We start from the raw sequence: 24,987 nt of genomic DNA, 5'->3' as shown, positions 1-24,987 counted from the left end.
CGCCAGCAGCTGTGGCAGGCATCTTCAGAGGAGTAACACTGAAGGACAATGTGACCTTGTAACCTACAAGAACCAATGAACTCTGACAGTGAAAGCCTTCGACAATATTTTATGCCTGAAATTGTTATCCCAATAAGTCATACTCTGTTTTGGTTGGGGGAATTAGCACGGAATACTTAAACTTTCAAGAGGATTGGGTACAGGATCTTTTATACCAGCTTTTACAGGATGAACTCCTTTTTGAAAACTTAAAGAAGCCTTGGTTTCCAAATTAGATGGATTTTCATTTTAAAATAACGGCTATTTACTCCCTGTTTTTCTCAGCCGTTCCCACCTACAAAGTCAATGAAATGCAAGCAACCCATCACTGTCCGACAGTGTCCAGGGCTTACACAGAACACAAAGGTGGAGTCCAAAGCCTTGCATTCCAGGCCCAGCTTTGTGCAGCAGTACCCTGCTCCCCATGTAAGGTTTGGCCCTAAATACCTTTACACCATGTAAGCTTTGGCCCTATATCCAGTTGCTGGATTTTCTTTTTAAAATGTAAATTGGAAAACAAACCTTTGATGGTCTAAGTCAAAGAAAAGTGAGCAATGTCAAAATGATGCATTGAGTTTCTCTCCACCCCTCTCGTCCCACACCTATTAAATACACCACAGTAAGGTGGTAAATTTTTACTATCCAAGTAAGAGTCTTGGAAGGGAGAGTTTAAGGGGGAAAAGAAGTGGAAGTGAGAGTCTAAGGGGGAAAAGAAGAAGAAGAAGAGTTGGTTTTTCTATGCTGACTACCACTTAAGGGAATCTCAAACTGGCTTACAATCACCTTTCCTTCCCATCCCCACAACAGACAACCTGTGAGGTGGGTAGGGCTGAGAGAGCTCTAACAGAGCTGTGACTAGCCAAGTCACCCAGCTGGCTTCATATGGAGGAGTGCGGAAACAAATCTAGTTCACCAGATTAGCTTCTGCCACTCATGTGGAGGAGTGGGGAATCAATCCAAATCAGAGTCCACTGCTCCAAACCACCACACTTCAACACTACACCATGAGATTAAGTGTGGATTGAAATGGGATCCAGCTAGATTTCTCACTCAGTCTCACCCAGTTCCCTCCATGCTGCAGCTTCCACCTCACATGGCTTTTGTTCATGTAGGTCCCATGATTTTCAACATAGCCTTTATGTGTGGTCACTGGTCAAAGATGATGCCTCCTTACTTTTCACCAGCTGAAACTCTGGTTGGATCCCACTTTTACTCGGCATAAGTGTTTTTCATGTTGTTAAAGTGCATGGGGGAACCAATGGGGAAATGGTGGTGGTGGAAAGTGCTGTCAAGTCTCAGCCAGCTTATATAGACCACCAAGGGGTTTCGAGGCAAGAGATGAATGGAGGTGGCTTACCATTACCTACCTCTGCAGAGCAATCCTGGAATTGGTGGTTTCAAGTCCAACGACTAACCAGAGCTAACCCTGCATAGCCTCCAAGATCTGCCGAGGGTGGGCTAGTCTGGGCCATCCAGGTCAGGGCTAGTGGCAAACCACCTTATATATAAAGATACATTTGAAATTATGATATAGAAGTCTGACAGAGCCTGTTTCATCTATGCATCCTTTTGTAATTCTGGTCAAGGACCGCAATAAATTATAATGAATGAATGAATGAATATCTATGCATCCAAGCCCTGTTGATTTATGGGGATTTTAAATGAAATGGTTTTTTAAGTAATCACCTCTGGAAATTTCTTATCTAGTAAGAAAAACACTGTAATGACTATGGCATGCCCTTCAAATTATAGTGGTGCTGATGGTTCTGGCCTTGGTCTCACATGGCAATTGAAACTGGCACAATTTCATTCAATAAGTATGTATGCAATTATGATAATTTGGGGGGGGGGAAACAAACTAAAACATCAACCCCTGTCATTGTGCTTGGTTTGGACAACTTCTGATTTTTCTGCTGCTCCCAAATGACTAGAAAATACACTTGTTCTGTAATAATTAATAAGTACAGCTTGTCATGGTAGGGATCGAAGCATGATTGTCTGCTAATGTGCTGGCGATGGAACCTTGAACTTTTATGATGACCTTGGAATCTATCTGTACCAGCGGCTAAACAGTCAGTGATGATGCCATAGATCAGCCCATGAGCTCACTTTATGCATAATGCTCAAAATCGGGCATTTTGATTAACTATCCCTTAACCCTCAAGCAACATAAAATGGATTACACATATTACCCTTGGGTTTATATTTCTACTCCAAGATAAAATTCCATTGTATTGTAGCTGAAAAGATTCCCCCCCCCCAAAAAAAATTCCACATGAGGCAGAATGTTTCCTTAGAGTATATACATCCTTCTCCATTTGAATATTGAATAACTCAGTAGTTCTGTGACTTAGTAACGCTGTAATTTTTATTTTCATATTGAAAAAATGGAAAACATATCTTTTAAACCGAGCACATTACAAATCTCATACAAACTGCCCCAATTTTAAAAACAAAACTGATATAATGTTAGTCCTACCTGACATTGTTTGCATATAGGGTTGTTTTTCTAACTTCCTACTCTGGTGAGAAATATGCAAGATCTTTGCTCATGCCAACCTTTAGACAATCTTGACACTTCACCTAACATATTATCACTTTTTTCTTCTTTAGCCCAATACATTAAATGGCTTGGGTTAAAAAAAAGTCAGCCTAATGCCAACATAATTAGGTTTCTGAGGCTGTTTTTCATGGCAGAGGCCCTTTCATGGCAGAAAGAGACAGTGTGGTATAGTAGTTAAGAGTGCTGGTTTGGAGCAGTGGAGTCTGATCTGGAGAACCAAGTTTGATTCCCCACTCCTCCACATGAGTGGCAGTTACATACTCATCACTTTTTTCTCCTTATTAATTGATCTCTGTTGTTCAGGTCAGGCCTCAGCACAATGACATAGCATTTAGGGCAAAAGATACAACCCAGTAAGCCAGCACTGGAGGCCAAGATGCTAAAAATTTCCACAGCCACCATGGATTTCCCTTTGGTGCTCAGGTAGGTTGGAACAAAGGACAACCAAACGCTGCTAAAGACCAGCATGCTGAAAGTGATAAACTTGGCTTCATTGAAACTGTCTGGCAACTTCCTGGCAAGAAAAGCCACTATGAAGCTGACAATGGCCAGGAAGCCCATGTAGCCCAAGACACAGTAAAACATGACAGCAGAGCCCTCATTACATTGCAGGATGATTTCCCCTGTAATTGACTGCATGTCCATATCAGGGAACGGAGGGGAAGTTCTTAGCCAAAGAGTACAAAGGCCTGCTTGAATAAAGGAGCCGAAAAGGACAACAGAATTGGCCATTCTTTTCCCAACCCATTTCCTTATCTTGGATCCTGGTTGGGTAGCCATGAAGGCTAGGACTACAGTGATGGTTTTGGCCAATACACTGGAAAGGGCCGCAGAGAAGACAATCGCAAAAGTAGTCTGTCGGAGAAGGCAGGTTATCTTTCCTGGCTGTTCAATGAAGATCAAGGGGCAGAGGAAGCAAAGAAGAAGGGAGAGAAGGAGAATGTAGGTGAGGCTCCGGTTGTTGGCTTTGACGATGGGTGTCTCCTGCTGTTTTATGAAAATTCCAAGCACCAACACTGTGACCGTAGCCAAGGTAACAGCCAACACAGCTAAGGTAATTCCTAATAGTTCTTTGTAAGAGAGGAAACTTAGGACCTTGGGAATGCATTGATTTCGGTTGTTGTTGGCATAATGGTCTTGTGGACATTTGACACAGGCATCCATATCTGCAAAAATAAGGGATTTAATATCTCAGGACTTTGGTCAATGTGTAAAGAAAGGAGTCATAAAACAGCTGGACTCCGGGGAGGAACAGGGATCAGGAGGGTGTCCTTGCAATGTATAATGCCACTTCTGGGAAAACCTAAAAGGGATATCATGCGCGTCTAGGTATAACCAGAAACTCTGTGGTAAAACCAGAGGAATTCTGGTGCTTCCTGAATGTCATGATGTCACTTCAAAGTTTTCTCCAGAAGTGACATAATGCCATTGTGCTGACAGCGATTTTTTAATTTTTTTTTCTCCCACCATGTAACAGAGCTGTGGTGAGCAGCGAGAACTGCAGTTAGGAGGCAACCTGGCCAACCCCAGATGTAAGTAATCCCAAAATCAGGACTATTTCTTATATCACATCCCAGGAAGCAACATAGAGGAGGCAAAAACGTATCTCTTTTTAGAGCCAATTTGAAGGAGATCCATACAGCGCATTCCTGGGGGAGGGCGAACCATATCAGCCAGGACAGAACTGAGAAGCCTCCTCAGAGGCTTCCCAGCCACCTTGGAGGGGGGGGGGAGGGAAAGCCTTTGATTCTGAAATTTAAAAAGGAAAAAAGGCATTTTACCCCATGGGGAAAACGGGCTTGCGCCACTTCAAAAGGTAACGTAAGACCACCACCATCCCAGGAGGTATTCCCAGGGCAAAAGGGGTTTGGAATCTGCCTAAAGACAGCCCACCCCCACTCCCAGAATGCCCCGGGAATGCTCCTGGGATGTTGGTGCGGGGCCAGGTATGAACAGTCTGGAAGGACATCCAAATGCAGAGCTAGGGTTGCAGGTTACAAATACTTGATTGAGGGTTACTATGTTGGAATCTTACCAGTGTAGTTATACCATTTTGGAAACAAGAAAAGATAAATTCCTTAAGTTATAACATTCACCCCCTCCTCCCCCAGATCATTTCTTTGTTCAAGGGAAGCCTGGACAATCTCATTATTAATGGAGGAGAAACAGTGAGTGGCTGGTGTTGCCATTCCTTTGAGATCATAGACTGTGTAGCCTATCATTATTCCAGTTTTGCTTAATATACTCTTATGAATGACATATCCATTCATTGTATATCCTACCCTCGTCCTGAGAAATTGTTCCTTTTGGACACTGGGCACAATCATAGCAGCAAAATTTCTCCCCTTCCTTCTTTTTCCTGCTGTAGCCAGGATGGCAATTTTCATTGCAGATAGAAAGGGGTATCACCTGTCCATAAACAAAAAGGACAATTCACATTAAGGACATATTCACTGAGAACAAATATTTTTCTGGCAGCTCTTGCACTGTTGATATGGAAAGATGACAACATAGAGTTCTCCTTGTATGGAAGACATTTTGAACACCTTTTTGCTTGATAATTGTCAGAAAAGAGAACTGAATGTGTGATAAATCATGGATACAGTGGTCCATAGATACCCTCCTTCAGTATACTTGCCTTAATTACTAAAATATTTAGTTGGATGTTAAAGGTGAATCTGTGTCAACCACTGGAACTAGTGGTTTCCTTTCAGGAAAGAAATAATTAAATATCATGAATTATACTGTGACATTTTAGCAAAATTAAAACAGAACTTATTTCAAAAGAGTTACAACTGGCTTCTGTTTATTGTTTTTACAGCCAATGGCCTGCATAGAATTATAAAACAACACACAACTGGCTTCTATGGTTGGAGCCAGAGCAGAAAAGGAAATCAAACTGTTGGGAAGAGGAACTTTTGAGATAAACTTTGTGATGGAAGATTTTGACCCAGTCTTGCCTATTTTACTTCCTTACTACAGCCCCCACCCCAAATGGATTTTGTATGGACATATCCCATAATCCCATTATAGCCTTTTTGGGTGGTCCAACAGGATTCTACCTGCCTTTTTCACCAGTAGAAAAGGTTGTTGAGTCAAGCCCTTGAGGTCAGTTTTTTAGATCTCTACCCATACGGCAAAGGTAGGGAGAGCTATGAAAGAGATGACATGTAACTCTCCCAAGTCTTTTATACATGAATCTGCTTCTATGGCTCACCTGGTTAAAAGTTCTGTGCCACACAATTTGATCATCATTCAGGGTCAACTCTTTGCCTGGAAGAGTCTGAGGATCCAGCCTTCCCACTTTTACTCTGGCAAAAGATCCATTTGGGAATGTTACCCAGTTTGTAACATCAAAACCAGCTTTCAGTTCTCCATTTTCATCAAAACACACTGTGTCTCCAGCACTGTTGTTGAAACTGATGCTCCTTAGAAAATAATGCAGCTAGTGGAGAAAGAAATGGAAAGAAAAGGGCACTTGAATGCTGAAACAATTACAATGGTCTTTGCAAAGATGGCAATGTATAAATACGCAATTCTGGCTGATGCATATGGACTGATTGAAGGTAGGCAGGCCAAAAAAAATTCTGTTAAATTTTGGGGTCAAGTGTACTGGCCTGGTTTTTTTTTTGGGGGGTGGTGGTGGAAACAGAACAAGCTCAATACCTCTATGGGTAAATGGGTCTTTGGCTTTCTTTCCAGGTTTCTCAAAAAAAAATCAGGTCTATTATAGTCTATGAAATTTATTTTTGAGGCTCCTGGGGGGTGGCTTTTTTTGAAGTAGAGTCACCAAATTTGCAATGTAGCTGCAAGGGACTCTCCTTAGATGGACACCAGTGTTTTGTGAAGTTGGGGGTCCCCTTTTGTGGGCCTGCAAAGGGGTCACCCCCATTTTAGTTGTTTGTGAGAGCCGAGCTGTCAATTGGTTTTCAGGTTCAAGAGATGGGTAAATGAAGCGAGGGTAAATGAAGCCACTACTCAGGGTGACCTTCAGTTTGAGAGCAGGTTTTCATAAGGGTGGTGGTGGTGATATCGGAGCCAGCTGAAGTCTCGACCTAAGTGGCTATTCTGAAGGAGATTGCTCATCCATGCGGGTGAGGGATTCTTCTTCAGACTGGTGCTTTTAACTGGTGCTTTTAGTTGGAGGGTATATTCTTCTGGATGGGACTGGTTGAGCCCCATCCTTTAATGACCCTTCTGCTATCCAGAGTATTCTTCTGTTGGGTGATGGACCTGGATAGCTGGCTCCGATTACATGAACCCTATCTCAAAAGGGCCCCAACAAAACCAGTCAAAGATAGAAAAACAGGAGCAGCCATGCATCTGAGAAAAGGCGAATAGCCAAAACTCGAAAAAGCAGAATATCTATTCCGGAATCGCATATCCAGCTTTGTTCAGATTCCTAGTTTTTAGCATTCAGTCAAAATTAAACTCCCCGCAACCCAAAAATTGATATTTTTGGATTTGTTTCCGGTTTACTGATACACACAGCCCTAGTAGAAAGCTTAAATGATTACAATTCCAGATGAATTCTTGTGGAGAGGCTACAATAATTCAATGTCATTTGTGCCTCCAGGAAAACTTCAATAAACATTCCTACGAAGACAGTATTGGTATTCATTGATAATAAGGCAAAGTTGGGATTGAGAAATTAGCCTATTTTTGCCTGGGTCAAAATCGTCCTCCAAAAGATTAGGGTCATAGTTTGGGTGCCGCAAAGATCGAGACCTAGAATTCCATAATTCATAGATCCTTTTGCAACTTTTGACCAGTGCACTATGTATGACCCTTCTTTCAGAGGCTTCATTTGGTCATGATTGTCAATGCTTTGATTGCTTTTCTCCTGTAACATCAGGCTCTTTGTGACCCAGCCAACAGAACTGTGCTAGGCACCACACCTTCAATCTTTTAAGAAGTCGGAGAAGACACTGCTATTTTCATAGTCTCTCACATGAAAACTTTTATTGATATCCTGCTTTTATTTATTTGTTTATTTTGCTTGTAATGTATAAAATATTTGTTAGTATGTTATATTGTTATTTTAATTATTTTAGGTACTTTATGTGTATTGAATTTTTTGCTGCTTTTAACAGTTTACCTACATATTGTTGCCGGCTGTGAATGATTCTTTGTTCATTGGTTCCATCTGCTTATTGATACTATTTCATTGTTCTTTCTTATTTTTCTATGTTACGCATACTGCGCTTTATTGGGGATATGTTTGGAAAGCTATTTCAAAACTGGACGTTCAGATATGCAGTATAAAATATTCAAAATGTAATCAATAAATAATTTAAGTCTGCTGAGAAAATGGCAGAATGCCTTTGTGATGCACAGCCTGAAAAGACATTACCTGCCATGGTTGCACGTTATAGAACTCTGGACTCTTTCCTTCTTCAGTTGTCCTACGTTTAGATCTGAATATGTAGATGGCATGCAAAGCATGTGCCACTGCATAGACAGCATTGTAGATATTGTAGCTGTGGCCAGTCATGCTCATTTCAAACAGAACGACTGGAATTGAATCCAGCTTCTCCTCACCAGTGCACATTTTCTTGCTGTCCCCATTAATATCTGGATTCCTCAGTGAACAACTGAACGCCTGCTCCCAGAAGGTCTGGATAAAACCATCTCCTTTTGCCCAGGAAAGACTTATAGATTGCAGGAATGTTTGAAATCCTGGTGGCTGACTGGAGTGAACTGCAAGAGATAGAGCACCATGGAAGGTTTCTACATCCCATATCCTTTGGGCAGAGACTGATTCAAAATCCCAGTGGCATGTAACAATCCACACTTTATGCAGAGGAGGAAATGAAATGAAGGTTACTAAAAACAACAACATTCGCAAACTGAACATGGATGAATTTTCTCCATATACAAAACACACATTGGCTTTGGTTTGAGTGAGAACATTTAAATATTCCACCTGCTTTAAAAGCTCATCCATCATATCTTCAAAATAACTCTGTTGTGGTAATCTTACTGTGAAATTAAAACAGATGCCACTCTCAGAGAGCATTGGCACTACGATCTGTAAGAACCTGTCCCCTTTGTCATCATTTGCAACGACTAGCACAATCCAGGTCCATCTGAAGTGTTGAAATAAGTGGATAAATCCCATGTATTGAATGGCTTCATTCGGGACCATTTGATACATTGAAGAAACTAGCCATTTGTTACCCTGCACTGGGGAAAACGATCCATAAATGAGCTGGAAAAAAAATAGGCATTTCTTAAGATAGAATGAAACATACCATTCAATCATGTGTCAATGGGATGAAATTTCCACACTATTGTATGGAGTGTATCCCTTTACAGATGGCCTACCTGTGGTATCTTGTAAATGACGATTTTGGTGGCGATATCAGCAGACACTTCTGAACTCTGTCCTCCAATGACTGCAATCAGATTGCTCTGGGTGTCACACTTGAAATTGAGAACAAACAGGTGCTGTGAAGAAAGCAAGCTCAGGGTGGCTTTTGAGGTCATCTTTGCGACATAGTAGCTGTTGAGGATGTGGAAGCCCAAAGTGATGTTTGGGAGGATGTTTGGATTCCCATTGATCTCCTTTACAGCAAAAGCCAAGGCCAGGTTGTGCTGGTAGTTCTTTGGTACTGATCTATAATTGGGATTATAGATGAACTTGATAACCAAACAGCATTAATTCCATTAATTTTCCATATTTATATCTCTTCTTCTTAGAGAACCTTCTTGATCACACTATGCTTCTTTACTTTTTAAAGACACCCTTTACAGTTGTGCTTCTAACAGTGGATATTGATCTCAGTGCTTTACAGTTGTGCTTCTAACAGTGGATATTGATCTCAGTGCCATGGGGAAAAAATACTGTAGCTGTTCGTACGTGTAACATGGAATTATGACTACTGTAGATGTGCCTGCGTAGCCATGATTAGCTTCCTAGTTCTGCCCTTTAAAGACTGAACTGTACAGATATACTGGGCTGTTTCACTTGCTGTCACCCCTCTGACGACTAAAGTTTTTTGTATTGATTATGCATGCTGTTTCTGACCATCATAGGTAGTCTTGCTCTTCCCATGTGTTTCCCATGTTTTGCCCACAGGTCTCTGAAACATGGCAAAATGTGGGGAAACGCAGAGGGAGAGCGAGGCGACCAGAAGTCGATGCATAATCAACACAAAGACCAGAAGTAATCGGAGGGGTGATGGCGAGTAAACCAGCCATGCATAAAAGACCACTGAGTGTCCTTATTTGAGGAATTGCTTTATTAACAGTTAATGTGAGCCACTGAAATAAGAAAGGTCTCTTGCTCCTCTTGACCCTTTCCATTGTGTTCCCTTTGGCTCGAACTGCTTCCCAGATGACCACAGTGTCAGCTGTTTCACTGCCTTCAGACATGGCTTAGATATGACCCTGACGATGTTTATTCAGCCAAAGTACATGTCATGGAAAGATACGCTCATTCTTCCCCTTGCTCCTTCTCTTAAACCATCTCTCTATGCTCCTTTTGTGATCTTCCCTGCATCAAATTATAGATTTGATGTCCACAAGAAAACAGCTAACCTTCCTTCCCTTTTTACAAAAACTGTACACGTTGATGATTTCGCTAAATTAACAAAAGGTACAAAGAGTATGACCGAATGGCTTACATAGGTTCAGAAATAAACAACTGTGCAGGCTGCTCTTTAAATGAGGGAGTGTCATATATGTAGAAGACTTGAGAAACAATCTCTCCAACAATCAGGTCACCAGGCTGATAAAATGCATGAGGAATAGGAAGAGGATCAACAGCTGTGGTGCAAGGAATGGAATGTTTCTTGCATACAGCATGGCCCAGCAATACAAGCAGCAGCAGTAGTACCAAGATCTTCCTGGTGATCAACATTTCCTCTATTCACATATTTCTGCTGGTGTGTGGTATGTTGTCAGCATTAGTTTTGTTCTGACTTTTCCTAGATCAGTAAATGGATCTGTGGATGTGCTTGAGCAAAGTTTAATCTATAAGGAAATGTCAGCAGAATGTTCAGTCAATGTCTCCTTCCCCCCCCCCCCCTTCACCTTCATCACTCTGTACAATACAAGTTCTGTGCCTTCTTATGTTCTCTTCTCTGGATGAAATGGCTATTGCTTTGGCCAGACTCCCTTTCTTTTAAGAAATAACCCCTTCTAAAATAGCTGCATCCAAGAACAATGCTTAAAACTGATTTTCTTTTTAAAATGTAAATTGGAAAACAAACCTTTGACCATCTTATCCATTGCAGAAACGTGACAAATGTCAAAACGATTAATTGGGTTTCTCTCCACCCCTTACCTCCCAAAATTTTGAAATGCACCACAGTAGGGTAGTCAATTTTTACAATCATCTTTATTTCCCCCCCAAAATGAAGTAGAAGTGAGAGTCTTTGGGGTAAAAGAAGAATGATTAAATGCTGAACTGAAGTTGCATCCAGCAGCTGGCTTTTTCACTCAGTCTTACCCAGTTCCCTCCATATTGCGGCCCCCACCTCACATGCCTTTTGTTCATGTAGGTCCCATGATTCTCAACATAGCCCTTATGTGTGGTCAAAAATGATTCCTCCTTACTTTTCACCAGCTGAAACTATAGTTGGATCCCACTTTTACTCGACTTAGGCATTTTTCATGTTGTTAAAATGCATGAGGGAACCAATGGGGAAATGATGGTGGTGGAAAAGAGATTACAAGGCAGATGACTGGAGGTGGTTTACCATTGCTTGCTTCTGCAGGCCAATCCAGGACTTCCTTGATGGTTTCTAGTCCTAGGACTAACCAGAGCCAACCCTGCTTAGCTTCCAAGGTCTGTCAAGATTAGACTAGATTGGGCCATTCAAATCAGGGCTAGGGGCAAAGTACCTTACCTATACATATAAATTAGAAATGATGATATAGAAGACTGACAGAGCCCCCTCCGAACATACATCCAAGCCCTGCTGATTAACGGGGATTTTATATGAACTGATTATTTTTTTGTAGTCACCTCTGGAAATTTGTTATCTCATAGGAAAATAACTGTAATGACTATGGCATGCCCTCTTAATTATAGTGGTGCTGATGGTTCTGGCCTTGGTCTCAAATGGCAACTGGAGTTGGCACACTTTCATTCAATAGGTATGCATGCAATTGTAATAATTTAAGGGGAAAACATGCTAAAGCATGAAACCCTGTCTTTGTTCATGATTTGGACAACTTCTGATTTTTCTGCTGTTCCTAAATGACCAGAAAATACACTTGGTCTGTACGAATTAATAAGTAAAGCTTGTCATGGTTGGGATGTAGTCAAAAAACAATCAGCGTCTGGCAGTCAATAAATTCTAATGTATAACAAATATACAAGGTTATACTTTCAATCATTCAGCTATATTTAAACAAGTAAATTACCATTCAACAATGACAGTGTTATTTTCACACATGGAAAAAGCCGCGTAAAAAATCTTATTTACAGCTCATGAATAATAAAGGTAAGTACAGCTCATATGTAGAAGCAAAGCCTATGAAATGATCATCCGATGAGCGGAACAGATTCCCGGTGGATATTTTCCTGTTTCAATGCCTTCATTAGCTGCTCAAGCGTGGATGGGGTGATCACTAGAAATTATGAGCTGATTTATAAGTAAGCCATTTGTCTGTGACACTTGTTAAATACGCCGCCGGTTTTTCTAGAATTATACAAAGCAATAAATAATACAACTATATTATTGATCACCGCATCCATGCTTCAGCGGCTGATGAAGTCATTGAAACAGGAAAATATCCACCAGGAACCTGTTCTGCTCATGGGATGATCATTTCATAGACTTTGCTTCTACATATGAACTGTACTTACCTTTATTATTCATGAGCTGTAAATAAGATTTTTTACGCGACTTTTTCCATGTGTGAAAATAACACTATCATTGTTGAATTGTAATTTACTTGTTTAAATATAGCTGAATGATTGAAAGTATAACCTTGTACATTTGTTATACATTAAAATTTATTGACTGCCAGATGCTGACCGTTTTTGACTACTTACACTGTATCAGCTGAATTCTTATTTTGTATTAACATGGTTGGGATGTAAGCATTATCACCTGATAATATCTGATGATGGAAACTTGAACTTTTAGGATGAATGTGGAATCTGTTTTTACCATTCCAGTTATTGTTAGCATGGGGTATCTCTGACAGGGGAAAGACTCATGGAAGATGATAGCCACCCACCTCCCCAGCTTCTGTGGCATAGTTGATGAAGGTCTGCATAACTAAGCAGAGTTTACTGAGACAGATATGCCCCATCAATTCCATTCAACCAGGACTCTGCCACGCAAGCCAGATCAATTTTCCCCTCCTCCACCAACCCATACAGAAGCACAGTTTTATTCCTCACTGCCCTGGTGATGTACAATATTACTGAGGAAGTGGAAGTAGTAGGCATGCTTCTACCAGGATCCCTTAGGATGGGACAGATTCTAGAAAAGAAGTGAGGTAGATGATGACAATATCAAATTCAAATTTAATGATACGGTCGACTGTCCGATCATGTGCCACCACATCACGTAGATAATGTCTTACCATCCAGCTTTCAGAAAGAGTATAGTGTACTGTAGTGGTGTTGTGGTTAAGAGAAGTGGTTTGGAGCTGTGGAGTCTGATCTGGAGAACTGGGTTGGATTCCCCACTCCTCCACCTGAGTGGTGGATGCTAATCTGGTAAACTGGGTTGGTTTCCCCTCTCCTACACATGAAGCCAGCTGGGTGACCTTGGGCTACTCACAGCTCTATTAAGAGCTCTCTCAGCCCCACCTACCTCACAGGGTGTCTGTTGTGGGGAGGGGAAGGGAAGGTGATTGTAAGCTGGACTGATTCTCCCTTAAGTGGTAGAGAAAGCCCGCATATGAAAACCAACTCTTCTTCTTCTAAATCACATTTGTTCTGTCATTAATGGCTAGTTTCCACCTTCCCTGTATGTGCTGCCTGTACTTTCCTGGCTTCTATTGAGTAAATCTTTGCTTCCACTTCCAATAGCAGAGGAAAGTTATAGTGCTAATCTGTGCCATGATGGTATCATTCTCTTTATTTTTGGCACTGTGGCTCCACCATCATCCTGAAGCCAGTGGACAGTTTTAAAGGATCAGGCTTTATGCCTGCCACAGTTAACCACAGCTTCCCGTGGGCGGAAGGTGGGGGGGGGGGAGAAATGGAAGGTTCTGGAGATGGCCTGTACTAGAATTTTCCAATTTCCTATCATAAGCCCAGTGTCCTACAGGGTTTGCAAGTTGAGTGAACAAGAGTGGGCCCTCCTTCTAGTAAGGAAGCATCAAAGGATCCATCAGTCTACCTTCTGTATCAGGCATACCTCATCTGAAATGCAAATATTTCTTTTAAAAAATCACCGTCAACAACACCATGATGTCACTTCTTGGAACATCTGTACTGATGACACACTTCAGTATGAATCACTGGAAACATCTCGTTAAAGCCATAAAGTTTTTGATGGTTACTAGAGATGAAGGATTTCAATCCAAGGAAAACCAGAAATGATGTCACACCATCACTGATGGCTGCCCCCATGTTATCACCCCACCCAGTCTTCTGCTGTTGCCAGGTTAGGCCAGGCTAGGCCAGGCTAGGCCTGGCAAACTTGTCTTGGGATAGTTATGCCGTAATTGACATTGGGCTGGATGACATTCAATGGTTTTTATTCAATCTCACCTAATTCTCTTCGTTATGACAGCCAATATCTCACATACTTTTTAGACATTCAGGGCCATGATTCCCACTATAGCCTTTTGTAAGTAGTCAAAGAACATGCCTCCTTACTTTTTTACCAGCAGAAAAGCTTGGTGGTTCTGACAACTTGTCCTTATTAACTATCTGGTCCTTTTTTGGACATATTTTGTTAAACTGAGCCATCCTCCTCACTTCCTTCAGATGTTCAATGAATATAGCGTACCTGTCAAAATGTTCTATAAGGAGACTATGGAACTATCATTTTCTGACATTTTGAAGAAATACATCTGAAATACAGTCTCTCTGAATGATAACTGTTATCTAGACCACAGACAAAGAATCCCTTTTGGAGCTTTGGAGGGTAGACTCCATAGCATTATTGTCCACTGAGATCACTCTCATCCCCAAAGCCCATCCACCAGTAGGTTGCAGTCCATATCACCAGGACATCCCCATACCCATTGGAAACCATATTCTGAAAGTAGAAAATAACAGTATATATGCATCATTTTTTTCTCTTTATTAACTGATCCCTATTGTTCAGCTCAGGCCTCAGCACAATGATATAGCATTTAGGGCAAAAGATACAACCCAGTAAGCCCACACTGGAGGCCAAGATGGTAAAAATTTCCACAGTCACCATGGATTTCCCTTTGGTGCTCAGGTAGGTTGGAACAAAGGACAGCCAAACACTGCAAAAGACCAGCATGCTGAACGTGATAAACTTGGCTTCATTGAAACTGTCTGGCAACTTCCTGGCAAGAAAAGCCACTATGAAGCTGACAATGGCCAGGAAGCCCATATAGCCCAAGACACAATAAAACATGATAGCAGAGCCCTCATTACATTGCAGGATGATTTCCTCTGTAATTGAATGCATGTCCACATCAGGGAATGGAGGAGAAGTACTTAGCCAAAGAGTACAAATGCCTGCTTGAATAAAGGAGCAGAAAAGGACAACAGAATTGGCCATTCTTTTCCCAACCCATTTCCTTATCTTGGATCCTGGTTTGGTAGTCATGAATGCTAAGACTACAGTGATGGTTTTGGCCAATACGCTGGAAAGGGCCACAGAGAAGACAATCCCAAAAGTAGTCTGTCGGAGAAGGCAGGTCACCTTTCCTGGCTTTCCAATGAAAAAGAAAGAGCAGAGGAAGCAAAGCAGGAGGGAGGCAAGGAGAATGTAGGTGAGGCTCCGGTTGTTAGCTTTGACAATGGGTGTTCCCTGGTTTTTTATGAAAATTCCAAGCACCAACGCGGTGATCAAAGAGAAAGAAATAGCTAATATTGCTAAGGTGGCTCCTAATAGTTCTTTGTAAGAGAGGAAACTTAGGACCTTGGGGATGCATTGATTTTGATTGTTGTTGGCATAATGGCCTTGTGGACATTTGACACAGGCATCCATGTCTGGGGGAAAAAAAGGAATTGTCATTTAATGTCTCAAGGCTTTGAGGAACATACAGAGAAAGAAGTTATTTCAGAGAAATGGCTATTTTTGAGATGTGATATTAAGAAGGGAGGGATTTCATGCAGCTGTTATGAAATCATGAGGCTTCTTTTTATTTCTTGGTGTTCCAAATCAACGGTTGGTATGCACTCGGTATAGTAATGAACTAGGTAGGCCTCCATTCACATCTTATCTCAGTTATAAATTCGCTAAGTGGCCTTTGGACAGCTATTATCTAAGCCCTCTCTCTATAACAGAGGGATTATACTTGTACCAGAATCACTTCCCCAATTACATGAAACATTATAATGGGTTAAATTTAGGGTTGACAGTTGCCTGCTGTTCGACCGTATGACAGATGCTGTGGCATCACTTCTATGTGGCCATCTGCAGTGTTCTAGGAATGCCCCCTAAACTGTATGGCCTGTATCGTAGAGACAGTAAGAATTTCCAGAGCACCACATGGGAGATGCTATGATGTCACAGCCTCACTAGCATTCTCCCTCCCCAGGGCCCATCCCTCCGAGCTCCTGGAATGGGTTGGTGCAAATTTAGCAACCCTACTTTACCTAGATCTTATTAGATGGCTGATCTGCATCATTTACTTAACTCCCCCCCCACCTTAACTTTTATATGCAAGCTGCAACAAAGGCAGAGCATGGACTATCAGCTTTTGGACAACATGATCCTGGATTGAAACTTGGCTGGTGTTACCATCAACTTTCTTTATAATAGACTGGAAATTAGGTGAAAGGTGCCATGTCTCATTTCCAGCCTGCAACCTATGACCCAAACTACTAAAGGATTTTGATCCAAGAGTGCTGATTCCCAAACCCACAAGCAAATTATGGACTGTTTTTTAGGAAAGTTAGCTGCCTCAGGATACTCAGTGTTTTGTCCTGCTAGCCAGCAGAGCAGTGGTCAGAAGCAGTGGTTGCTCTTGGGAGGTTTCCTGCCACAGTGGGAGACTCACAACCCTTGGCCTAATTAACCCTGACCTTGGCCACCCAAGGTTAAGCTGCAGTACTGCGGTCAAAAGCTCTGCTCATGACCTGAGTTCGATCCCGACGGAATTCGGTTTCAGGTAGCTGGCTCAAGGTTGACTCAGCCTTCCATCCTTCTGAGGTCGGTAAATTGAGTACCCAGCTTGCTGGGGGTAAAGGGAAGATGACTGGGGAAGGCACTGGCAAACCACCCCGTAAACAAAGTCTGCCTAGGAAATGTCGGGATGTGACATCACCCCATGGGTCAGGAATGACCTGGAGCTTGCACAGGGGACCTTTACCTTTACCTTTGGCCAGCCAAGCTGCCATCACCAAAAACCACTACAGCTCTCTGTAGTCTCCGAGGAGCTGATGGGGAAATATTTCCCCTTTGTTTCCTCCCCAGCCACATGGCCACAAAAGTGCCTCAGGTTAGGCCATGGGCCAGCACTTCTTAAGAGTAATTTCCCCCGCTAAAGTCTAATGTACCCATATTGAAAATCCATTCTTTGCCCCTTTCAGACAGCATGGTGACCACACATATCAGGAAGGTCTTGGCAAGGTGGTGGACTTTCTAATAAACACTGAGTGTAGCATCTGAAAAGCGTCAGTAACTTCCAGTTATACAACTTTGTGGCCATGTATGAACAGGCTTGAAGAGCATCCAAATGTAGAGCAAGTAACAGCAGCAAGAGGTGAAGGTTACAAACACCTGACAGATGCTATGTTGTAATCTTATAATAAGCAAAGTTGTATCACTTTGGGAAAGAAGGAAAGACAAATTCCATAAGTTATAATTTGTTGTTTTCTGAGATAATTTCTGAGTTCAAGAGAACCCCTTTAAAATCATATTATCTACAGAAGAGAAACAGTGATTGGCTGGTGTTCCAATTCTTTCAAGATCACAGACTGCAAAACTTCTTAATATTATGAATGACAACTCCATATATTGTAAGTCCTACCCTTGTCCTTAGAAATTGTCCCTTCTGGACATGGAATACAATCATAGCAGCAAAATGCCTCCCCTTCTTTCTTTTTCCTGCTATAGCCAGGATGACAATTTTCATTGCAGACGGAAAGGGGTACCACCTGTCCATAACCAAAAGGGACCAATAACATCAAGCACATATTAACGGAGAACAAATGCTCTTCTGGCTGCCCTAGTACTGGTCATATGGAAACGTTCCATGATACAATTCTCCTCATATGGTGATTTTGAGTACTTTCTTGACTGATAATTGTCATAGAGAGAATTACACATGTGATAAATTACTGATACAACAATTACTGATGCAAATTACCGATACAATGGCCACAGATATTGTCTTTGAGGACCTTCGGCCTAAAATATTGTTGGATGTTAAAGATGAATCTGTTCAGATCACTGGAACTAGTTGTTTCCTTTCAGGAAAAAAAATCATTAAATACTATGACTGTTTCTGTGGCATTTTAGCACAATTAAAATGGAAACGATTTCAGAAGGGTTAAACTAGCTTCTGTGGTGGAAGCACATAAGCAGACAAGGAAATGAAGTGGTTGGGAAGACAGTTCTTTGAGAGGAAAAAGTTTGAGGTAATACATTTTCTCACAATCTTGCCCAAGTCCACTACTTACTACAGCACATGTACCACATGGCTTTCATATAGACAGATCCCATAAACTCATCATTGCTTTTTTTGGGTGGTCAAAGAGGATTCATCCTACCTTTTTCACCAGTGGAAAAGCTGGTTGAATCCAACCCATGAGGTCAAATGCTTATTATGATCTCTCCGCATATGTGAGGGGCAGGCAGTGCTCTAAAAGAGATGACATACAACTTTTTCTACTCATTATACACTCAAGAGGTTGATTTTATGTCTCACCTGGTTAAAGGTTCTGTGCCATACAATTTGATCATCATTAAGGGTCAGCTCTTTGCCTCGAGAAGCCCAAGGATACAATCTACCAACTTTTACTCTCACAAAAGATCCATTTGGAAACGTTACCCAGTTTGTAAGATCAAAACCAGCTTTCAGTTCTCCATTCTCATCAAAACAAACAGTGTCTCCAGCACTGTTGTTGAACATGATGCTCCTTAGAAAATAATTCAGCTGATGGAGAGGAAATGGCACACAAATGCGGAAAAAATTACGATGGTCTTTGCAAAGATGGCAAAGTATGACTAGATTATTCTGTGCTTGTACATCTTAACCAAACAGTGTACAACGTACATGACTATGACTTTAGTGGAATTGCTGTGGAGAGGCTAAGATCATTGAATGTTATTTGTGCAAGCATGAAAAATGTCTTCAACAGTCCAGAGAAGGCAGTGGGGCTCTACATTGATAATTAGGTAAATCTGGGTTTGAGGAATTAGTGTTTTCTGGACTGGTTTACACTCCTCCCCCAAAGGATTAAGCCACAGTTTGGGTGAGTTGCCAAACTGAGGCTTAGAACTCTGTAGTTCATAGGTCCTTATTACCAGTTGTGACTGGTCCACCAAGCATGGCCCTGCCTTTAGAGACATCATTTGGTCACAACTGGTTGATGCTTCAATTGCTTGCCAGTAAGTAAGATGTAATGCACTCAGTGTGGCTCACAATGAGGAGGCTGTTCAGAAATTTCTTCTGGTGAAGAAGTATTATCATCTATCCACCAGCAGTGGTGGAATGAATGAATGAATGGATTTGTATAGGCCATACGTAGGCCATTACAAAACACCATCAGCAAATATAACACATTATAGCATAAATATACATAATAAAAGTCAGGCTATAAAGTTAGAATTACAATAACATAAATGACTTTAAAATAATTAATTTTGATAAAACATTGCAAACAACAACCACAAACAAAATCAGTTTTACATAACTGCTCTTGAAGAGATAGCCTTGGTCCTTATTTTCTTTGCTGCCAGGGCATACAGTGCCATTGTAAGTTATATGATCATCACCATCTGATAGAAGACATATTATTTTCTCTTTATCATAATAAAGGCTTAACCTAGCTAATATCCCAGCGAGAAACTTGCTCCTGGGTTGTACATACATTGAACACAATAGCAGTAGTGGATAACAGAGATCTACACAGGCTGGGAGTTTGGTTGAAGTGGAATGCAATATGTTCCTGGTTCTTACCTATAAAAGCCCCAATGAACTAAGGGCAGGTTAGCTAAAGGAAAGCCTAACCAACACATAACCCTGCTCTCCAGTCATCATGATCTTCAGAGGATCTGATCTGTGTGCATCCACTGACAGAGTGAAGAGGGGGGAGGACCAGATATCGGCTCGTTTCTCCCCTGTAGTACCGGGCTCTGGATGTCCGACCCAAGATAACTGTGCTTGGCTCCACATCTGCAATCATTCAGTTGGTTGGGAAAGAAAGTTTTGTTTTTGCAGTCTCTCAGGTTAAAGATTTTATCGATAACCTGCTTTTATTTGTTTGTTTTGCTGTGATGTGTAAGCAGATGGATCCAATGAACCAGAAAAATCATTCAGAGCACTCAAACTGCTAAAAGCAGCAAAAAAAAAAAGTGGCAATGTGTCTCCTGTCATGCTGTTTCATTGTGCTTTATTATTTTTGTATGTTAGGTATACTGCGCTTTTATGGGCTTATGTTTGGTAAGCTACTTCCAACATTTTGAGATGGAGGTATGCAACACAGATCTTTATACTGAAATGAAATATTCAGAATATTCAAATATTCAAAATAAAATAAAAATTAATTGACGTCTGCACTGAAAATACGAGAATGTCTTTATGATACAATTACCTTCCATGGTGGCAGATTATAGAACTCTGGACTCCTTACTTCTTCAGTTGTCCTGTATTTAGATTTGAATATGTAGATGGCATGCAAAGCATGGGCCACTGCATAGACAGCATTGTAGACATTGTAGCTGTGGCCAGTCATGTTCATTTCAAACAAAATGAGTGGAATAGAATCCAGCTTCTCCTCACCAGTGCACATTTTCTTGATGTCCCCATGAACAACTGGATCCCTCAGTGAACAACTGAATGCCTGCTCCCAGAAGTACTGCATAAAACCATCTCCTTTTGCCCAGGAAGGGCTTACCGACTGCAGGAATGTTTGGAATCCTGGTGGCTGATTGGAGTGAACTGCAAGAGATAGAGCACCATGGAAGGTTTCTACATCCCAAGCCCTTTGGAAAGAAACGGATCCAAAGTCCCAGTGGCATGTGACAATCCACACTTTATGCAGGGGAGGAAATGAAATGAAGGGACCTAGAAACAACAACAGTCTCATAATGAACATGGATGAGTTCTCTCCATATACAAAACACACATTGGCTTTGCTGTGAGTGTAAATAGTAAAATACTTTTGATGCCTTAAAAGCACATCTACCACATCTTCAAAGTAAGTCTGTTGTGGTAATCTTACTGTGAAATTAAAACAGATGCCACTCTCATAAAGAATTGGCACCACAGTCTGCAAGAACCTGTCCCCATTGTTATCATCTACAGCGATCAGCACAGTCCATGTCCATTGGAAGTAATGAAATAACCGGATAAATCCCATATATTGAGTGGCTTCATTGGGGACCATCTGATACATGGAAGCAAATAGCAATTTGTTATCCTGCACTGGGGAAAATGATCCATAAGTGAGCTGGAAAAAAGCATATATATTTTTGAGATAGAATGAAGCATACCATTCAAACATGTGCAAGGAGTGTCATTTCCATAGCCCTGTATGGAAGACCTACCTGGGGCATCTTGTAAATGGCGACTGTGTTGGCGATATGGATAGACGTTTCTGAACTCTGTCCTCCAACGACTGCAATTGGATTGCTCTGTGTCTCACACTTGAAATTGGGGACAAACGTGTGCTGGGAAGAAAGCAAGCTCAGGGTGGCTTTATAGGTCATCTTTGCATTGTAGTAGCTGTTGAAGATGTGGAAGCCCAAAGTGATGTTTGGTAAGATGTTGGGATTCTCATTGATCTCTTGTACAGCAAAAGCCAAGGCCAAGTTGTGTTGATAGTTCTTTGGGATCGATCTGTAATGACAGTTAAAGTCTACCTTGATTAACAAAGAATAAAAATATGCCTTTCATTAATTCTTCAACTTTATATCCCCTCTTTCATGGAGCTTTTTCATCACACTATGAATTTGTCTGCTTTCAAACTAGCCCTCTTTAGTTGTTTTTTAAATAATGATGTTTTGTTATTCAGAGGTCATTTTCACCTCAATGCCATGAGAAAAATACAGAGATCATTTGGAATGATGAATATTAGATAAATCCCTATGTGGCCATTAATAGTTTACCTCAGAGAATCAGAGGTCTTTGTTTTAAAGACTGAAAAGTTGAAACTGTACAGAAATATTGAGTGACCTTATTTCACAAAATGTTTTGTTAACAGGTAGTACGGGAGCAACAGAAATGAGAACGAGGTCTTCATAGGATCTAGTCCTCTGCGAAATGCTGATTGTTTGAAACTGATTGGAATGATTACAGATGATCTAGATATTTACCATTTATCAATCTTACAGTGTAGTTAAGCTGAATGAAATTATCTTCAGTCTTTGGCAAATTTTACCCATATTTAGTATTTGTTTTGATATTAAATAGCTATGTATCTTGATAATTTTGCCATTTTTATCCATTTTAACAGCAAATCAATTTTGTATTTGTTTTACCCTATACTATTTAACTATGTAAATTCACTTTATTTGATGGTCTATGACGGCAAATACATTATTGATTGAACTGGGAAGTGTACATCTGACAGGCATTTTTGGTGGAACTATTCAATGAAATGATGAAATTTACCTTTGAGCAGGTTATGTGGAAGGTGCCGCAATTGTGATGCCAGGCCTGACCTCCACTGTCAATTCCCTTTTTCTGTTTTAACTGTGATTTATAGCTCTCTGTGTAATCATGCCCATTATGGTACTCCACTGATATGGAGATTTCTGGGCGGAGCAAGGAGGGTTATTGCACATCCTTGAAAGATTCTCCCAGACTGATCATTTCAGCCACCACCATTCCATTAGCCAAAATCTGTGCTAAAATTTCTCCCTGCAACTTTTGATGGGGCCATGAGCTCACATGTGTTTAGGTTAAAGAAGACAACCCCCAAATTTCCTCGGAAAGCTAAACCAATGAAATGAGTAGGGATGAATGATGGGCTATTCATGAATGACTCCTTTGATCATGCCCGTTGGCTCAGGGTGCTTGTCAATTAGCTCTCATTACGAACAACCCTTCCTATTCCTTTAAAATGAATGGCCTACTTAGACCAGGCCTATTTATTCCTTCCTATCCCATGACAAGAAGAAACAGAAAAAGCCAAAGAAGGTAACTTAGCAAGCCAATCATAGAGGACCTCAAAAATTCATGCATGAGGCCCTGAAGCAACTAGTTCATCCCAAGTCACCTTGGCTAGGATGGTTGGATAACAGCACAACGTTTATGGTTGTATGGTTTGCCCCTTGAACCTTCCCATAGGCTTGCCAATGAACTGCCCAACCAATAAGGTCCAGCACTTAATTTAAAAATTTAGCAAGGGTTGAGACAACAACATCCACTGCCCAAATGGTCATTAATGAACTTGTGGCATTTTTAAAAAAATACTTTATAAACAGTGAACAGAATGCAACATAAACTTATTGCCTTACAGGGAACACAACTGCAGAAGCAAAATTCCATTTTCACAAGCTCATATCCGTATATATTTTACATGGTCTGACTAATTTGTTTCTTTTTTGCCTTGACTGTAGAAGTCTTTTCTCTAGTCTTTGGTTGTCACACCTGGACTCCTATCTTCAACCAGCAGTCTGTCACCAAAGTCACTTATTCTTCTTATCCATTCTACTATTAATGATATTCCTGATTTCTTTATGTTGGTTACTGCTCATCTTCTGGATCCAAAATACTTATCTCATCTTTATCCTCATAATCCTTCATGGTTTCCCTACCTCTCATAATGCTTCATTACTATACTCTGGTATATCTCTGCCTCTAGTCTTCATTTTTCCAGCCTCACAATCTGAGCCAATACAACTGTCTCTTCTTCCACAGAAAACCACTGTTGACATGGTGTTCCTTTTGCTTCTAAATGCTTCCCAGACCTCAAAATGTCCCTCTTCTGTGAAGTCTCATGCATGACCCTTTAGATATTTACAAAGCCAAAGTACATGCCAAGGTACAAGTTCATTCTTCCCCTTTTCTCCACTCCACCTCCCTCTGCTCCTTTTGCTGTCTTCCAGGCATCAAATTATAAATTTTCTGTTCACAAGACAAGAGCTAATCTTCCCTTACTTTAAAAAAAACACCATTCAGTTCAATTATTTAGCAACACAAATAGATGGTAAAAAGAATATGAATGAATAACTTACATAGGTTCAGAAACGAACAACTGTGCAGGCTGCTCTTTGAATGAGGGAGTGTCATGTACATATAAGACTTGAGAAACAATCTCACCAACAATCAGGTCACCAGGCTGATAAAATGCATGAGGAACAGGAAGGAGATCAACAGCTGGGGTGCAAGGAACAGAATGCTTCTTGCATGTTGCTTGGCAGAGCAATAAAAGCAGCAACAGGAGCAGTACCAGCATTTCCCTCATGAACCACTTTTTCTCCATTCACAGATGTTTGTTAGCATGTGCTATTTTTGTTCTGACTTTCCTGGACCAGTCAATGAATCTATGGTTGTGCTTGAGCTAACTTTAGCCTATAAGGGAATGTCAGCAGAAGTTTCAGTTATGGGATCCTTTCCTTTCCTCTCCTACTTCAGCACTCTGTACAATATACTTTTCTTCCTTCTTTATCCTCTCTGAACTGGCTGTTGCAATTTCAGTTTAAACGTTTGCTAAGAAATCGCCCCCTTTAAAATAGCTGTAACCAAGAACTAAACCTGGGCATAAAAAGTAGGTGCTAAAATCTTTAAAATTATTTTCATTTTAAATTGTAAATTGGAAAACAAACCTGTGATGGTCTAAGAAGCAGAACACTGATCAAAGTCAAAGCAATGCAACAAGTTTCTCCCCCCCATAAACACCCCCTGTAAGGGACACCACAGTAATGTGGTTTGCATGTGTGTTAGTAGATAAAACTGTTATGATGTACTTTTCCCCCAATGAAGCACAAGTGAGAGGCTGAAGAAATGTGTAAAGAAGGAGTTGGTTTTTATATGCTGACTTCCTCTACCGCTTAAGGAAGAATCAAACTGGCTTGCAATCACCTTCCCTTACCCTCCCCACAACAGACACACTGTGAGGTAGGTAGGGCTGAGACAGCTCTAACAGC

At 41.0% G+C, this 24,987-nt stretch overlaps 2 protein-coding genes across 2 annotated transcripts; both read right to left on the bottom strand.

Moving 5' to 3' along the window:
- Positions 1–2,866: 2,866 nt before the first annotated feature.
- On the bottom strand, positions 2,867–10,466 carry LOC130490537 (vomeronasal type-2 receptor 26-like). Its single transcript, XM_056864360.1, has 5 exons — positions 10,231–10,466; positions 8,930–9,221; positions 5,820–6,047; positions 4,885–5,011; positions 2,867–3,768 (listed from the first exon to the last, which is right to left on the bottom strand). The coding sequence occupies exons 1-5, from the start codon at positions 10,464–10,466 to the stop codon at positions 2,867–2,869; spliced, it is 1,785 nt and encodes a 594-aa protein (XP_056720338.1).
- A 3,909-nt stretch (positions 10,467–14,375) lies between these two features.
- LOC130490535 (vomeronasal type-2 receptor 26-like) lies at positions 14,376–23,644 on the bottom strand. Its single transcript, XM_056864359.1, has 7 exons — positions 23,589–23,644; positions 21,442–21,733; positions 20,487–21,344; positions 18,599–18,826; positions 17,699–17,825; positions 14,844–15,713; positions 14,376–14,509 (listed from the first exon to the last, which is right to left on the bottom strand). The coding sequence occupies exons 1-7, from the start codon at positions 23,642–23,644 to the stop codon at positions 14,376–14,378; spliced, it is 2,565 nt and encodes an 854-aa protein (XP_056720337.1).
- Between the last annotated feature and the right edge of the window lie 1,343 nt (positions 23,645–24,987).

The sequence above is a fragment of the Euleptes europaea genome, chromosome 18 (assembly GCF_029931775.1).
Source record: "Euleptes europaea isolate rEulEur1 chromosome 18, rEulEur1.hap1, whole genome shotgun sequence".
In the NCBI taxonomy this organism is placed as follows: domain Eukaryota; kingdom Metazoa; phylum Chordata; class Lepidosauria; order Squamata; family Sphaerodactylidae; genus Euleptes; species Euleptes europaea.
Note: the sequence above shows the minus strand (reverse complement) of the source record. Positions and strands in the feature narration are given on the sequence as shown.